The 18,973-nt window shown below is 42.6% G+C and overlaps 1 protein-coding gene across 2 annotated transcripts; it reads left to right on the top strand.

The window, feature by feature from the left end:
• Window positions 1–616: 616 nt before the first annotated feature.
• On the top strand, window positions 617–18,965 carry LOC135343904 (uncharacterized). Of its 2 annotated transcripts, XM_064540934.1 has the most exons (8): window positions 617–715; window positions 833–872; window positions 1,974–2,091; window positions 2,150–2,256; window positions 2,510–2,613; window positions 2,672–2,744; window positions 3,548–13,933; window positions 14,894–18,965. In XM_064540934.1, the coding sequence occupies exons 1-8, from the start codon at window positions 689–691 to the stop codon at window positions 18,751–18,753; spliced, it is 14,715 nt and encodes a 4,904-aa protein (XP_064397004.1). In that variant the 5' UTR covers window positions 617–688; the 3' UTR covers window positions 18,754–18,965. The 2 variants fall into 2 exon arrangements, with proteins under 2 accessions (XP_064397004.1, XP_064397003.1); XM_064540933.1 differs by having other exon boundaries at window positions 3,548–18,965.
• The last annotated feature ends 8 nt before the right edge of the window (window positions 18,966–18,973 follow it).

Below are 18,973 nucleotides of genomic sequence, written 5' to 3'. Positions count from 1 at the left end.
AGATTTATATAATTATTGTCTCCGAGTTTGCTGATCCGAATTTTTATCAAATCTGATGCACGCTTTCGAAACAGCAAGCACATATCGAGTGTTGGAAAAATCAGCAGAACAGGCCGGAACTAATCATTTAATAATACACTGGAAATTGTTTTCATGGTGTCAGTAATGGACTACTCACTGGATATGTCAACTGTTGATATCGACTCAGAGATTCAATAAGTCTAGTGTATACATAATTATATCAGGCCCCTGGTCATGAAGTGCTGTATATGATTATGATAGCATGCACTCCTGATGCTCGATGATAGTTATAATTATTATTACTACCAATTAAGTCGTAGTGGAAACATGCTGTCAAGCGCTTTCATCCTATATATACATGCATGTATGTGGGGCTCTTATTGCAATGAACACATCCTAGGATACAGGATTCATGCACTCCTGATATGTAGCACATGTATGAAAAAGATTGAGTGAGAGAATAGTACACTGTAAAAAAAAAAGTGCGGTGAGCGCACTAAAACCGTCGCATATAGCACACTTTTTCAAAAAAGCGCTATATGCGACGGTTTTAGTGTGTCCCACCACACTTTTTTTCAATCATTTTTTACAATGTAGGTGGAGTTTAGACTATATTAATTAATCAACGGTCTTCACACAAGAGATTCCATGTGCTGTGATTGCATTGATGGCTAGCGCTGATCTGTGTGTGGATGTAAGTGACATCTGTGTCAACCTCTCATTGTATGCACAACAATAGATGCTAGGTATTGTATCGTATTATCAATCCGCTGGCATGCTTATCACTATATCTATATCCATGTGGTTGCAGGTCACAGACAAGCGGCAGTTCAGCTACGATGAGCTAGTTCGTAAGTGCACATCTGCTGGTTGTGATGTACATGTAACCTATTTTAAAATATCCCAGCCCCATAGCAATAGCTAGCTAGCTAGCTATAGTAATACGGGTAACCTTTGACCTCTATAGTGAGATATAATTATTTAGCAACCCTAACCCTATTTAGGGCCGTAGACGTAGGCCCCCCCCCTGGCATTCTAGATCTGCCAAAATTACTGATCTGCACATGCCCAATGCTTTTATCGATTAGAATGATGTAATGATATTGAGATGTGGGCAGGGCTATCTGATGCGCATGCTGACTGTTGAGAACGAGTGATGACCTTTTTTTTAGGTAAAATTCTGAGCTCCACTGCGCCTCTGGAAGCAGGAGCACGTTTCTAGCTCAAGCTACCTTGTTTTAGTTGGCCTAAGTTGGTGCCACAGCAAGTTGGAAGTTGCCATACTCAGAGGATATGAAATAACAGTTGACCTTTTTTTTAGTAACTGTTATCCCTTTCCAGTTCAATCGCACAATCTGGAACAGTTCCATCTCTTTAGTTTGCATCTGAGCCCAACCCACCAAATTAGCTTGATTTATCGCCGCCCCCAATGAAGTGGTTATGGCTTACATGTAGTAGAACTAGAGATGGGCGTGGGTCCAATGGCTGTGCACAAACTAACCATCGATGTTATGCCTTGTTGCTGCCTCGGTGGAAGTATTAAAAGCTGCACTCTGGTCAACTAAGCTGCTTAGCAAGCATGTAGACTATTGTAGTGCTTGTGTCCACTTGTGAAGTGCCTGTGTACACAAATGGCTTGCTGCTTCCTCTTCGAAAATATTCTGTGTCCTAATTGGCAGAACTTCAAAGGATAATCGCATTCATGATGATACTATCCAATCTGCCACAGAATCCGATATCATGCAACATTCACAAGTTGATAGCACGCTCCCTCCCAGATTGTTGTTGTAAAATTTACAACAATTTGACCAGTAAAGGGTTATTTTGCCACCCCTGCAAACCTATAAGCTATCTACGGCCCTGCTATAGCTATGCAGATGTGTAAACAATTATAGTTGTTTTGTACCTATTAACCCACATGCACACACATACTTCTGCACTCGTACACACAGAGGCACACTTGGCTGGGGCAGTGGAGGGTATAGTGGAGCTATACAATAAGTCCCAGCGACTCACTCAAGTCAACGTCTTCTCATACCTTAAGCCAGGAGACAACTTTCCCTTCAAGATGTACGTATTATCCATTCAATTATGACCTGTAACCTTATGATTGACCTTTGACCCTTAGCAATGAGACACTGAATATATACTCACGACTCACGGTCACAGAAGCACATGAGAGGTTTCCAACACAGTTGTTTGATGATCCCCCCATAATTGGTCGACAGGCAATCAGTGAGTTATCAAAAAGTTTACTCATAAATGGTTTCGGTGAATCAAAGTAAGCGTCGCCAGAAATAAAAATCTCTAAGTCCCAGTATATCGCACGAGATCAAATTCCATGCAGTATGATTCAAATTATAATTATAATCGCCAATAACATTCAATTGCCTCATTTGCCAAGTTACGGTACCGGTATGCAGTGTATGCTGATATCATATGTAATCACATGCAGGCTGTGTCATATTGATAATAATTTTTGTTACAGTACGGACAGAAAAAGTGGAGTACGGCTATTGTGAGGTTAGAAGTTGTGATGACCAGTGCCCTCAAGTTGCCAATGTTACGCAGTATCTGTACTTGAATAACTGGGTAAGTATATATAGCAGCTAATCAAAATGTGAGCTAGTTATATATTACCGTTCTTCAGGTGGGTGTGGTTAGATTATCAGGTTGTGTCAAGCTTTACCTCATGCCTTCATCGACTCTCACTGATCATTTAGGTAAGCAATTGAGGGGTGGCGTTCAAATTTGGGTTATCTTTACATTGAATTCGCTCATTGAAAAGTAAAAATCCCGTGAAACCTCCGAAAATAATGGGTAGTAGTGGGCTCATGTAAGTGTATTAATTAGAAGTGTAACCCTAAATTGAGAATGCGTGTGATGTCATTGTCTAACACTGCCAGTATAATCACTGTAATATAAATATGTACAGTGTACATGATGTACATCAGTGTAATACATCTAGAGGTAGTAATGGGGGTGTTAATAGATCTATGCTAACAGGAGTGCATGAATTATTATGTTTTGCGAGTGTTGATTGTAACAAAATCGCACAAACATTACTAGCTTGCAGGGTGTCATACAGGATTTTGAAGTAGAGGAGGGAAATAAGGCATGCTTTTAAAAGTAATCACTGAAAAAGGTCAACTGTTATTTAAATACCCTTAACATTGCCAACTGTGGACATCCAGTCATACAACTCCTCAGTCATACAACTCAGCTAGTACCTGAATGCAAATTTTAGGGGGGGGGGGGGGGGTTGGAGCTAGAGGGGGAACATCTCCCCTTTCCCCCTCCACTAGTTGTATGACACCCTGACTTGTATAACGTACATCACGATCCTTATCAAAGTTTCTACTGATTTTGAAGGTTTTTTACATGCACTAGTAATACGATTAATAGAAAGGTTCAATGCAGTGTCCCTTATTCAGAGGTTACATTGTATTTTAGGAGCAGGTTCCTAAGTGTTTTCTTTGTCAATATACGTAGTACGTATTCATCATCATAGCTCCTTTCTGTGCAGGCATGACTTACCCTGAGCACCCAAGAGTTCTCCACGGAATGTTTGTACGAAAACTGAGAAGAAATAAACACTCAGCTAACATATCGAGTGGAGGAGATATAGACTCAGCGGAGCTAGAACCACGCTCAAAAAAGAGGAAGATAGTGTCATTTGCTGAAGATAGCACTCCCAGTCAAGACAACTCCAAAGAGAAAGTTTTATTGAGTGCATTTACTGCCACTCCCGTACTCAAACTGACCAAGGAGAAGGTCAAGATACAAATCAAGACCCCACCAGACTCTCATTCTGTTGAAACCCCAGCCTCTATTACCGTTGAAACCCCTAAACCTATGACTCATTTCGTTGAAACCCCAGCCTCTGTTACGACTCATTCCGTTGAAACCCCTAAACCTATGACTCATTCCGTTGAAACCCCTGAACCAGGAGAGGTCATTGAAGTGTGTGAGGGGTTAATAGGGGAAGAAGAAGCGCCCGAGTTGCTGCTATTGGAGACGGCTGAACGACCAATCAAATCACGAGTTAGTTTAGCAGAGTACAAAAGACGTCGTTCGACTACCGATGATCGAGGAGGGGTCAATAGGAAAGAAGATGATACTGTAACAGAAACTGATAAAGAAAAAACTCCATCCCTTCAAGTACATGTACCTCTCACGTCTGAAAGGTACAATTTGACTACTGATGATCGAGGGGTGGTCACTGAGAGCGATAATAATACAGAGACGAAAAAAGAACTCATTGAACGTTCTCCTACTACCGATGATGGGGGGATGGTCACTAATAGGAGAAATGGTACAGAAACTAACAAAGAACAAGATCCACCCATTAAAGTTACTCCTACTGCCGATGATGGTGGGATGGTCACTATGAGGGAAACTTTTACAGAGACTGATAAAGGCAAGACTGCACCCATTGAAACATCTCTTGCTCACAGTACATGTACATACCATTTGACAACTGATGATCGAGGGGCGGTCAATAAGAGGGCAAATGATAAAGCTCCTCCCATTGAAGCCATTGAAGTTACTGCACCACTTACTCGTCATTCTACTGCTGATGATGGAGAGCGAGTCGATAAAAGGGACGATACTGAAAATGATAACGGTCCACTCAATAAAGTACCTCTCACGTCTGAGGTGAAGCAAACAATTGTCATTCCTGATTCAAGACTGATAACCGACACTACTGTTTCCATCTCAAAAACCGATTCCAGTGCAAGTGTTTCTGACTCTACCGTAACAGTTTCTGACACTACTCGAGCATCAGCTCTCTCTGTTTCCACGCCAAAGACCGATTCTGTTTTTGATTCTATATTAACAGCTTCTGATATTACTAACATATTACTAACAGCTTCTGATATTTCTCTACTTAAAACTCTGTCTAGTCTTTCCGAACCAGGTTTAAAAACACCGACTTATCCCACCACCACAGTCAGTGCAGCGAGTAGCACCTCGTTAACCATATCCACTCAGTCGTCACCCATACTAGACACCGAATCACCACTCATGAAGCCATCAACACAGAGCCACTCGTCTCAAGAGTTGATCACTGATGTCAAGTTTGATGACAATAAAAAACCATCCTCATTTGACAAATCACCTGTCACTACCGTTTCCTCGAACTCTGTAACTCCACCACTTCATACACTCACGCCTGCTACTCCAGCTCCCCCGATTGTGGCTTCCTTGGCAGAGCCCCCACCCCCGGCTGCACCTATCATACCACCACAGTACTTTTATCATCAAAATCCATGGTTAATGGAGTCTAGGATGATTGGAACCCCACACAACTTTTTCCGCCCGCCCCAAATGGACGTACCTCGTCCTCCTGTTGCATTTCCTGCTGCTGCACCTCCATCTCTTGGCCGATATTTTCCGAGTGATATGTTCTCAACGTTTAACCGATACCCTGTAGATGACATACTAAGATTGCCACGGCGATCAAAGAGGCGCTCTCGGAGCAGGTCGTCCAGTCGCAGTAGAAGTCGCAGTCGATCAAGGTCCACTTCCCGTTCCCGTTCCAACCACTCTGATACCAATACAGTGGAAGCTAGTAAACAGTTTATGTCAAAAGTCATTAGCAACTTAATGAAAACCCATTCCGAGAACAACGAAGAAAAAATGGACGCTGCTACCCAAACAGTAGTTAAAACCACATCTAGACGATTGCAAGCTGGGCAGGGTTTCAAATTGATGAGTGTACGCTCTCAAACGTCAAACCATACGCATTCACAAAGTGTTCAGTGTAAAATTGACCCTAAGGTGATGAATAGACGTGTACAAACGGATGGTCTACCTATGTCTGACAACTACACACAGACGTATATTCGAATGAAGGACAATAGTTGTCAGACGAAACGTAGCGGAAATTCTAGAGAAACAGTTGTTGAATACAACAAAACACTAGAGGAAACGATCGGTGTTTGTGATGACAGTGATGTTGCTGAGATTTGTAGGGACTCTTTGACAGAACTAATGCTGGAGTTGGGGTTTAACAGTGACGATGGCTCAGACTACGACACTGCTAGTATGTCTGTGAGCAGTATAGATTCTGACATTGAAAGGCAGCCATCTCCCATGTTCTCAGGAGCCTCTAACATCAGTGAGGGGGAGCTATTTGACGATAGCCTTGTAAATGAACTATACTCTCCATCACACCCTCTAGACGACCTCGTATCGCCTGGTAATAGTGTTACAATGATGACAGCAGGAGTTGTACTGCCCATTTTAGATGCTGAAACCATTCAACCCCCTATTGACAATGACAATGACACAGCGCCATCACGTGTCCTGATTCCGTTCCTGGAGCATCTTCATCAGCCTCCCATTCCACAATCTGTAATCCCTGGTCTTGGTACTGAACCCAGTCAACCTGCACGTCCCTCTACTGACAATGGCACAGCTCCATCGCCTGTCGTCATGGAGCACCTTCATCAGCCTCCCATTCTACAACTAATCCCTGGTCTTGATGCTGGACCTAGTCAACCCTCTACTGACAATGACGGCTCGTCCCGTGTCCTGATTCCATTTCTGGAGCACCTTCATCAGCCTCCTATTGCACACTCAACAATCCCCAGTCTTGATGCTGAACCCAGTCAATCCTCTACTGACAATGACGGCTCGTCTCGTGTCCTGATTCCATTTCTGGAGCACCTTCATCAGCCTCCCATTCCACGTTCCGTAATCCCTGGTCTGGATGCTAGTCAACCTGCACATCCCTCTACTGACAATGACAATGACACATTCCCATCACGTGTGCCAATTCCTTTCCTGGAGCACCTTCATCAGCCTCCCATTCCACATTCCCCATTCCCAGCCCCACCCCCACTACCTCCAAGCCACTCCCCCTCCGAGTTCGAATCAGAGGAGCTCCCCGAAAAAGGCTCACAAAGCAGTTGTAACAGCTCTAGTTCGAGCACCAGTAGTTCCACCTCCAACAATAGTACTCCAAGGTCAAGTCCCGAGCCACCTGAAAGTGGTGGCATGACACAGACAGGAGGAGGTAGTCACTTTCGATCATCATATGGTTCAAAGTCACCACATAACTCTAAGGATAAACGATCGCCTCGAAAACAAAGTCCAGCAGACCATGAACCCAGCAAAACAGAATGTGTTGACAGTGTTTTCATTGAAGCTGAGAACAAAAATGATCATAAAGCTTTGCAAACTACTTATGCTCCACTGAACCGTATTGAACCAAAATTGAAAAGTGAAACACCACGCACCGTCTCTCCTATGCCCAACTTTGTATGGCTATGTAGCCCCAGAGAAAAAAGTGTGCCTACCAAGTTGCGTGGAGACAGCGAGTCCCCTCCCAAGACCTCAGTAAACACATCTGACAAAGAGTCGAGTCCACTGTACGATGCAGCCATCTCCATCCAACTGAAGTCCTCTGCTGAGTTAAATTTTGAGAATCCCCCAATAACTACCCCCAAAAAGCCCTCTCTTACTGCTGCTCAGCTGCTGGCCAAGGCTAGGGCTAAAAGATCGAGCCCAGAGGACAGAGAAACCAAATACCCTAAGAAGAGTTTCGACACGAAACCATCTAGTATTTTTCATCGAAAAGAGAGAACCAATTCAGAGCATAGAAGTGCTGGCTCGAGGAGTGGTATTGATATGCAGCAGTTGATGGCTAACTTTCATCAACACATGCACAAGAGAAGCTCGAGGTCGAGGGGATCTTCTTTTAGCAGAATCCATTCCTATCCCCCCACGCATCGTCCAAATCCCGAGCTTGGTACATCACTGAGTCGCTCCATGCCCTCAATTGTACAGCAAGTCACACCAAACCAGCAACAAATTACACCCTCCAGGAGAATTGAAAACAGTTCTGGGTCATCAACTCAAGGACAATCATTACTGTCACGTGACAAACAGCCAAAACCATGTGACCAATCATATGTATTTACTCCCAGGAATCTAGCCAGTGGCTTCTTTGGCCCTGCCCTACCCATGGATATGTGTGACCACTCAAAAAACTCAGACTCAAGTTCGCCTGAAGAATTGCATGGCAGGAATGAAACCAGTGACTTCTATGGCCCTGCCCTCCCCATGGATAGTATGTATGACCGCCCTAAAAACTACTCAAGTTCCCCTGAAGTGCTGCGTGGAAGCCAAGATCGAGCACCGTTTATTAACACTCCAGTCAATAGTCCTATAATGCCATCACCATTACACTGTCCTAGCCTGCATTCAGCAGTGAACTCTGGGTGTGATCGCACCCTCAATATTGCTTTTCCAGCGAAAACGACAATTAAAAATGCAGATTCTGAGGACACAGTATCAATAAATGAACGTGCAGGCACCTGTTTTGAAGGTACCGACTCTGAAGGCACAGTTTCAGTTCACTCAATGGAGCACACCGGGGACTCTAATGACAATCCCCTCTCAAAACTGAGCGTTTCTCCAGAGAATAATGGAAAAGACATCCATCGGACAGAGGAGCAACCATCAGTAAAAGTACAGGACATGGAGATTGCTACATTAGAAGAAAGCTCTGCTGTAGAAGACGTCCTGATAGTCAGTGCCCATGGAGAATCAATCCCTAATCCATCAACAGATGCTGTGGAGGCTGGCAGAAACAAAGCAGTGTCTGAAATTCTCTCACCAATGGAAGAGCTTCGAGAACTACAAAAACAACCTTTAGAGGTCACAGAAATGTTAACGGAAATTATTCAAAGACATCAAATCCCACCTGCTATGGAAATAAACAAGGTACAATGTGAGTCATACAATTCTATACCAACTGAGAAGGGAGAGTCCACGTCTTTTGCACAGACAAATCAACAAGAGATGAATGTGGAATCAACACCAGCAATAACAGAAGTACCGCTTTATGAGTTTGAAACCTCCATGAATAGCTTGCCTGTTGAGATTGAAAAAGAACAAATTACGAAACAAGCTAATCCTGTACCTGTGCTGCGACACGTGGTCCCTAGTGTAGCACTCCCAGAAGAGGAAAGTATTCGAGAAGCTGACATGGAAAAGCCGGTAACTATCGTGTGTGGCACAGGAACAGTCCAACTCACTATAGAATCACCTTTCAAGAACACTGCCGAACAAAAGCTACCTATAGAGGGCGATATAGATAGCACAATTCTCATAACGAAGAAGCCATCAATGAGTGCACAGCACATGGGGATCATTAAATGTACGTTAGAAGAAAGAACTGCTGTAGAAGATTGCCCAAGAGTCAGTGTTCAAAGAGACACATATACTTCTCTAGCGAAGACCTTTATTGACAATGCAGATTCTGAGGACACAATGTCAATAGATGACACCTGTTTTGAAGGTACAGACTCTGAAGGCACAGTTTCTGTTCCGTCAATGGATGATCTAGCGCACACCGGAGACTCAAATGACAATCCTCTCTCAAAACAGAACATTTCCGACGGAGAAGAGCAACCATCAATAAAAGCACTGCACATGGATATTGCTACGTTAGAAGAAAGAACTGCTGTAGAAGATTTCCCAAGAGCCAGTGTTCAAAGAGACACATGCACCACTTCTCTAGCGAAAACGACAACCTTTGTTGACATTACGGATTCTGAGGACACAATATCAATAGATAAACGTGCAGACACCTGTTTTGAAGGTACATACTCCAAAGGCACAGTTTCTGTTCAGTCAATGGATGATCTAGCGCACACCGGTGACTCAAATGACAATCCCCTCTCAAAACAGAACGTTTTCCCAGAGGATGACGGAGAAGAGCAACCATCAATAAAAGCACAGCACATGGATATTGCTACATTAGAAGAAGGATTTGCTGTAGAAGATTTCCCAAGAGCCAGTGTTCAAAGAGACACATGCACCACTTCTCTAGCGAAAACGACAACCTTTGTTAACATTACGGATTCTGAGGACACAATATCAATAGATAAATGTGCAGACGTCTGTTTTGAAGGTACAGACTCTGAAGGCCCGGTTTCTGTTCAGTCAATGGATGATCTAGCGCACACCGGTGACTCAAATGACAATCCCCTCTCAAAACAGAACGTTTCCCCAGAGGATGACGGAGAAGAGCAACCATCAATAAAAGCACAGCACATTGAGATGGCTACATTAGAACAAAGCACTGCTGTAGAAGACGTCCTGATAGTCAGTGCCCATAGAGAATCAATCCCTAATCCATCCACAGATTCAGTGGAGGCTGACAGAAACAAAGAAGTGTCTGAAATTCTCTCACCATTGGAAGAGCAACTACAGGAACAATCTTTAGAGGTCCCTAATAGCTCATCCACAATTTTAACGGAAATTGTTCAAAAACATCAAATCCAATCTGCTATGGCAACAAACAAGATACAATGTGATTCTTTAGCAACTGAAAGGGAAGAGTGCACGTCTTTTGCACAGACAAATCAACAAGAGATGAATGTGGAATCTACACCAGAAATACCGCTTTATGAGTTCGAAACCTCCATGAAAAGCTTGCCTGTTGAGATTGAAAAAGAACAAATTGCGAAAGAAGCTAATCCTGTACCAGTGGCTTCTGTTCATTGGGAACCTGTGCTGCAACACGTGGCCCCTAGTGTAGCACTCCCAGAAGAGGAAAGTATTCGAGAAGCTGACATGGAAAAGCCGATAACTACTGTGTGTAGCACAGGAACAGTCCAACTCACTATAGAACCACGTTTCAAGAACACTGCAGAACAAGAACTAGCTATAAAGTGCGATATAGACAGCGCAATTCTCATAAATGCACTGCACATGGAGATCGTTAAATGTACATTAGAAGAAAGAACTGCTGTAGAAGATTGCCCAAGAGTCAGTGTTCAAAGAGACACATATACTTCTCTAGCAAAGACCTTTATTGACGATGCGGATTCTGAGGACACAATATCAATAGATGAACGTGCAGACGTCTGTTTTGAAGGTACAGACTCTGAAGGCACAGTTTCTGTTCAGTCAATGGATGATCTAGCGCACACCGGGGACTCAAATGACAATCTTCTCTCACAACAGAACATTTCCGACGGAGAAGAGCAACCATCAATAAAAGCTCAGCACATAGATATTGCTACATTAGAAGAAAGAACTGCTGTAGAAGATTTCCCAAGAGTCAGTGTTCAAAGAGACACTTACATCACTTCTCTAGCGGAAACGACAACCTTTGTTGACAATGCGGATTCTGAAGACACAATATCAATAGATGAACGTGCAGACACCTGTTTTGAAGGTACAGACTCTGAAGGCACAGTTTCAGTTCAGTCAATGGATGATCTAGCGCGCACCGGGGATTCAAATGACAATCCCCTCTCAAAACAAAACATTTACCCAGAGGATGACGGAGAAGAGCAACTATCAATAAAAGCACAGCACATGGAGATGGCTATGTTAGAACAAAGCACTGCTGTAGAAGACGTCCTGATAGTCAGTGCCCATGGAGAATCAATCCCTAATCCATCCACAGATTCTGTGGAGGCTGGCAGAAACAAAAAAGTGTCTGAAATTCTCTCACTATTGGAAGACCAACTACAGGAACAATCTTTAGAGATCCCTAAAGAAAGCTCGTTCACAGAAGTTTTAACGGAAATTGTTCAAAAACATCAAATCCCATCTGCTATGGAAACAAACAAGGTACAATGTGAGTCGTACAATTCTTTAGCAACTGAAAGGGGAGAGTCCACGTCTCTTGCACAGACAAATCAACAAGATATAAATGTGGAGTCTATATATGTACCAGCAATAGCAGAAATACCGCTTCATGAGTTCGAAACCTCCATGAAAAGCTTGCCTGTAGAGATTGAAAAAGAACAAATTGCGAAAGAAGCTAATTCTGTACCAGTGGCTTCTGTTCATTGGGAACCTGTGCTGCCACACGTGGCCCCTAGTGTATCACTCCCAGAAGAGGAAAGTACTCGAGAAGCTGACATGGAAAAGCCGATAACTACTGTGTGTAGCACAGGAACAGTCCAACTCACTATAGAACCACGTTTCAAGAACACTGCAGAACAAGAACTACCTATAGAGGGCGATATAGACAGTGAAGTTCTCATAAATGCACAGCACATGGAGATTGTTAAATGTACGTTAGAAGAAAGAACTGCTGTAGAAGATTGCCCAAGAGTCAGTGTTCAAAGAGACACATATACTTCTCTAGCGAAGACCTTTATTGATAATGCGGATTCTGAAGACACAATATCAATAGGTGAATGTGCAGACATCTGTTTTGAAGGTACAGACTCTGAAGGCACAGTTTCTGTTCAGTCAATGGATGATCTAGCGTACTCAAATGACAATCCCCTCTCAAAACAGAATATTTATCCAGAGGATGATGGAAAAGATATCCAGCAGACAGAGGAGCAACCATCAATAAAAACACAGCACATGGAGATTGCTACGTTAGAACAAAGCACTGCTGTAGAAGACATCCTGATAGTCAGTGCCCATGGAGAATCAATCCCTAATCCATCCATAGATTCTGTGGAGGCTGGCAGAAACAGAGCAGTGTCTGAAATTCTCTCACCAATAGAAGAGATCGCTAAAGAAAGCTCGTGCACAGAAATGTTAACGGAAATTGTTCAAAAACATCCAGTTATGGAAACAAACAAGATACAATGTGAGTCATACAATTCTTTAGCAACTGAGAGGGGAGAGTGCACGTCTCTTGCACAGACAAATCAACAAGAGATGAATGTGGAATCAACACCAGAAATACCGCTTTATGAGTTCGAAACCTCCATAAAAAGCTTGCCTGTTGAGATTGAAAAAGAACAAATTGCAAAAGAAGCTAGTCCTGTACCAGTAACTCCTATTCAATGGGAACCAGTGTTGCCACACTTGGCCCCTATTGTAGCACTCCCAGAAGAGGAAAGTATTCGAGAAGCTGACATGGAAAAGCCGATAACTACTGTGTGTAGCACAGGAACAGTCCAACTCACTATAGAACCACCTTTCAAGAACACTGCAGAACAAGAACTACCTATAGAGGGCGATATAGACAGCGCAATTCTCATAACAAAGCAGCCATCAATGAATGCACAGCACATGAAATATACGTTAGAAGAAAGCACTATTTTGAAAGATTTCCCAATAGTCAGTATTCAAAGAGACACACATACCACTTCTCTAGGGACAATGACAAACTATGTTGACAATGCAGGCTCTGAAGACACTAATTCAATAGATAAACAGTTAGCCATCTGTTTTGGAGAGGACAATTCTGAAGGCACAGTTTCAGTTCAGTCAATCGATGATCTAGCGCGCACCGGGGACTCAAATGACAATCCCCTCTCAGAACAGATCATATCTCCAGAGGATGATGGAAAAGACATTTCAGTGAATGCACAGCACATGGAGATTGCTACACTAGAAGAAAGTACTGCTGTAGAAGACAGGACGATACTCAGTGCCCATGGAGAATCAATCCCTAATCCATCCACAGATTCTGTGGAGGCTGGCGGAAACAAAGAAATGTCTAAAATTCACTCATCAATAGAAGAGTTTCGAGAACTACAGGAACAATCTTTAGAGGACCCTAAAGAAAGCTTGTCTACAGAAATGTTAACGAAAATTGTTCAACAAAATCAAATCCCATCTGTACAATATGAGTCGTACGATACTCTAGCAACAAAATCCATATCTTTTGCACAGACAATTGAATCAACACCATCAGTAACAGAAAAAAAACTTCGTGAGTTCGAAACCTTAATGAAAAGCTTGCCTGTAGAGATTGAAAAAGAACAAAGTGCGAAAGAAGCTAATTCTGTACCAATGGCTTCTGTTCATTGGGAACCTGTGCTGCCACACATGGCCCCTAGTGTAGCACTCCCAGAAGAGGAAAGTACTCGAGAAGCTGACATGGAAAAGCCGATAACTACAGTGTGTGGCACAGGAACAGTCCTCACTATAGAACCACGTTTCAAGAACACTGCAGAACAAGAACTACCTATAGAGGGCGATATAGACAGTGAAGTTCTCATAAATGCACAGCACATGGAGATTGTTAAATGTACGTTAGAAGAAAGAACTGCTGTAGAAGATTGCCCAAGAGTCAGTGTTCAAAGAGACACATATACTTCTCTAGCGAAGACCTTTATTGATAATGCGGATTCTGAAGACACAATATCAATAGGTGAATGTGCAGACATCTGTTTTGAAGGTACAGACTCTGAAGGCACAGTTTCTGTTCAGTCAATGGATGATCTAGCGTACTCAAATGACAATCCCCTCTCAAAACAGAATATTTATCCAGAGGATGATGGAAAAGATATCCAGCAGACAGAGGAGCAACCATCAATAAAAACACAGCACATGGAGATTGCTACGTTAGAACAAAGCACTGCTGTAGAAGACATCCTGATAGTCAGTGCCCATGGAGAATCAATCCCTAATCCATCCATAGATTCTGTGGAGGCTGGCAGAAACAGAGCAGTGTCTGAAATTCTCTCACCAATAGAAGAGATCGCTAAAGAAAGCTCGTGCACAGAAATGTTAACGGAAATTGTTCAAAAACATCCAGTTATGGAAACAAACAAGATACAATGTGAGTCATACAATTCTTTAGCAACTGAGAGGGGAGAGTGCACGTCTCTTGCACAGACAAATCAACAAGAGATGAATGTGGAATCAACACCAGAAATACCGCTTTATGAGTTCGAAACCTCCATAAAAAGCTTGCCTGTTGAGATTGAAAAAGAACAAATTGCAAAAGAAGCTAGTCCTGTACCAGTAACTCCTATTCAATGGGAACCAGTGTTGCCACACTTGGCCCCTATTGTAGCACTCCCAGAAGAGGAAAGTATTCGAGAAGCTGACATGGAAAAGCCGATATCTACTGTGTGTAGCACAGGAACAGTCCAACTCACTATAGAACCACCTTTCAAGAACACTGCAGAACAAGAACTACCTATAGAGGGCGATATAGACAGCGCAATTCTCATAACAAAGCAGCCATCAATGAATGCACAGCACATGAAATATACGTTAGAAGAAAGCACTATTTTGAAAGATTTCCCAATAGTCAGTATTCAAAGAGACACACATACCACTTCTCTAGGGACAATGACAAACTATGTTGACAATGCAGGCTCTGAAGACACTAATTCAATAGATAAACAGTTAGCCATCTGTTTTGGAGAGGACAATTCTGAAGGCACAGTTTCAGTTCAGTCAATCGATGATCTAGCGCGCACCGGGGACTCAAATGACAATCCCCTCTCAGAACAGATCATATCTCCAGAGGATGATGGAAAAGACATTTCAGTGAATGCACAGCACATGGAGATTGCTACACTAGAAGAAAGTACTGCTGTAGAAGACAGGACGATACTCAGTGCCCATGGAGAATCAATCCCTAATCCATCCACAGATTCTGTGGAGGCTGGCGGAAACAAAGAAATGTCTAAAATTCACTCATCAATAGAAGAGTTTCGAGAACTACAGGAACAATCTTTAGAGGACCCTAAAGAAAGCTTGTCTACAGAAATGTTAACGAAAATTGTTCAACAAAATCAAATCCCATCTGTACAATATGAGTCGTACGATACTCTAGCAACAAAATCCATATCTTTTGCACAGACAATTGAATCAACACCATCAGTAACAGAAAAAAAACTTCGTGAGTTCGAAACCTTAATGAAAAGCTTGCCTGTAGAGATTGAAAAAGAACAAAGTGCGAAAGAAGCTAATTCTGTACCAATGGCTTCTGTTCATTGGGAACCTGTGCTGCCACACATGGCCCCTAGTGTAGCACTCCCAGAAGAGGAAAGTACTCGAGAAGCTGACATGGAAAAGCCGATAACTACTGTGTGTAGCACAGGAACAGTCCAACTCACTATAGAACCACCTTTCAAGAACACTGCAGAACAAGAACTAGCTATAGAGGGCGATATAGATAGCACATTTCTCATAGAATCTAATCTAGTGTCTCCCGTTCAAGTGCAATCAATTTCATCACCATGCGAAGCTCCAATTAAACTTTCTACCACATCATCTCAAGTTCTGTCTGAGCAGAGTAAAATAGAAACTGACAGTAGTGTACAAATGATGTGTGATGCAAAAACAATTAAACTCAGTGACACAAGAGAACAACTAGTCATGGAAGAAGCCTTTGCATCAGAACCTGCATGTATCGAACTCGAATGTGAACAAAGTTCATCAAAAGAGAGAATTTTGGAGGCTGAAATACAACACGAGTCTACTTTATTACCAACTACAAGTACGGATACTGCTGCAGCTGATGAGAAAGAAAGCAAAATTGAATATCTTGAGGGAAGTACAAACGAGTTTTCAGCTGACCCAGTAGTCACTGAACAACTAGCTTCAAGCGGTGAAACTGATCATGAAGTTAACAAACAACTTTCAGAGATAAACACAGCAGTATTGAACAAAAACGAATTGATTCCGGCTTCTCCCATTGGATCACTTACAAAAGAACCTGAGCAACCATCTGAGGTATATGTGAATGATTATAATATTTCGTTTTCCGATAAAGATTTCGAATTGTGTCATCACAGCAATAATGATCACATAACGGAAGTTACAGTGGATCTTCCAAATGACACATCATGGGACACTAACATTTTGCTTACTTCTGAGCATGTGGTAAGTAAAAAGGATCGAATAACACGGAGAAGCTCAGGCAGACAAAGGAAAATATCAACAAAATACAAGGACTCATGGCTATTCACCAAAGATAAAGACAACTCTATCACTTTGCCTCAACAGAAGCGTAAAACTACTACGGCTCATCTTGGTACCAAATCGCCTGTGTCTACTAGTACTGTCGAGGACCTGCTCCCACTTGTCACCCGTTCACCACTCATCACTCAACTAAAGCCTGAAACTACACATTATCAATATGATCCGACCCAGTGTGTTGATACAGATGGTATGTGTACTGCTGATACATTGACATCTATGCAGGGAGATTATTATTCCCAGCCTAGTCCGAAGTCAAAACGTTCCAAACTAACTTCTCTGTCTGATGGCATTCCTATTCACAATAAACCATCTCACCTGACTATTGACACCCCTGTACAGTCAAAATCAAGTGATGTGCCGAAGTCAAAACATTCCAAACCAACTTCTCTGTCTGATGGCATTCCTATTCACAATAAACCACCTCACCTGACTATTGACACCCCTGTACAGTCAAAATCAAGTGATGTGCCGAAGTCAAAACGTTCCAAACCAACTTCTCTGTCTGATGGCATTCCTATTCACAATAAACCACCTCACCTGACTATTGACACCCCTGTGCAGTCAAAATCAAGTGATGTGCCGAAGTCAAAACGTTCCAAACCAACTTCTCTGTCTGATGGCGTTCCTATTCACAATAAACCATCTCACCTGACTATTGACACCCCTGTACAGTCAAAATCAAGTGATGTGCCGAAGTCAAAACGTTCCAAACCAACTTCTCTGTCTGATGGCATTCCTATTCACAATAAACCATCTCACCTGACTATTGACACCCCTGTACAGTCAAAATCAAGTGATGTGCCGAAGTCAAAACGTTCCAAACCAACTTCTCTGTCTGATGGCATTCCTATTCACAATAAACCACCTCACCTGACTATTGACACCCCTGTGCAGTCAAAATCAAGTGATGTGCCCACACCTCTATTGTCAACTCACCACAAGCAGTGCTCCCAAACACGTCCACTGCTTACACATACCGCCCCCACATCTCCCCCCTCTTCTCGTGCCACCATTGCTCAGCAAAAACCAAAGCTCAACAAAACAACTGTGAAACAGACGGTTCCTTTTTCTGCCAAAATGTCCCTGAGTCATTTTAGGCACTTGCGTTCAATTTCCCCCAAACTTCCACCCAGCACTGAACCAACGTGTGAAATTACACATCGTCAATGTGATCCGAGAATCAAGTCCCAGCGTAGTGATTCGTGTACTACTGAACAGTCGAAACGCATAGATGGTCCTGCTAGTATACCAGTACAGGTGAAGTGCTGCAGCAATGAAAAGCTTTCCAAACCAACTACACAATATACTTCCCAGTTTAAATCTAACAATATGCCCCAGCCTGTTCCCACATCTCCACTGTCTGTACACAACTCCTACCTGACAGGAACGATTGTGAAGAATGCAGAGTCAAACCAACTGTGCCTGATCATTACTAGGAAGAAGCCTTCAGTTCAACCAGCTGCTGTCAAGAAAAAAGTAATATCTAACTCCAGTGAGCTGCAAACCATCAATGTTCCAGACAGCAATTCAACTATTAGTACGAAACAGAGTGTTTCGGTTGACTCACTACCTATGCAACAAGGCAACTCTAAAGTAGAGTGTGAAATAGAGAAATCGTCTAGTGAGATAGTTGCTACCGTTTCAGCTAACGAAAATGATGGCAATGTGGAATATGTTTCCATAGTGAATCATGATTCTACTGACAAAATGTCAATAACTTCACAAATGTCAGTAACTGAATCCAACTTCGAAAAAACAGAAAGTTCAACTGTTATCAACCATAAAGTGCAAGTAGATACATCTACCAAAGTTAAGAGCTCAACACAAGAAATTAGTAACGTAGAAGTACATGTACCTATGAACACTGCTTATGCTGACTTCAAGGACACGCCTAGCGCTGTGATGCACGAGCAGACAAGTAATGCCAAGATAATTAATGAACGTGCAAACACACGAAGTGAACTGTTTGCCCCTGCACGCCCTCTGCTAGTCTCACGTCCACGTTACCATCCCTATTACCGCCACCATCCCAGTTCCTCCTATGGGTCCACATACCCTGCTTAAAAGAAACCAAAAGACTCCACTATTACATTGTTTGGATCGAGCAGCTTTTCTAATTAATTTTGGTTCGAACTCTTTGAACTATTGAGACGATTAAGAATTATAACCCCGAACTGACTTGTCGATCTACTGTGATGTTGGTTTGTTAGCCAATAATTTATGTGTTGTAATCACTGAGCTTGCATGATTGTATAATAAATTATTTTCCTATCAAATCCTCCAA

This window comes from Halichondria panicea, chromosome 11, assembly GCF_963675165.1.
Source record: "Halichondria panicea chromosome 11, odHalPani1.1, whole genome shotgun sequence".
Taxonomy (NCBI): Eukaryota; Metazoa; Porifera; class Demospongiae; order Suberitida; family Halichondriidae; genus Halichondria; species Halichondria panicea.
The sequence above is the reverse complement of the archived record's forward strand: the minus strand, read 5'-3'. Positions and strand labels throughout refer to the sequence as shown.

Bases quoted from the DNA above. Each gene is read 5' to 3' on its own strand.
- LOC135343904 (XM_064540933.1), top strand. From the start codon at position 689: ATGGCTAGCGCTGATCTGTGTGTGGAT. The intron at 716-832 runs GTAAGTGACATC...ATGTGGTTGCAG, and splicing joins GCGCTGATCTGTGTGTGGAT to GTCACAGACAAGCGGCAGTT. The intron at 2,614-2,671 runs GTAAGTATATAT...ACCGTTCTTCAG, and splicing joins ATCTGTACTTGAATAACTGG to GTGGGTGTGGTTAGATTATC.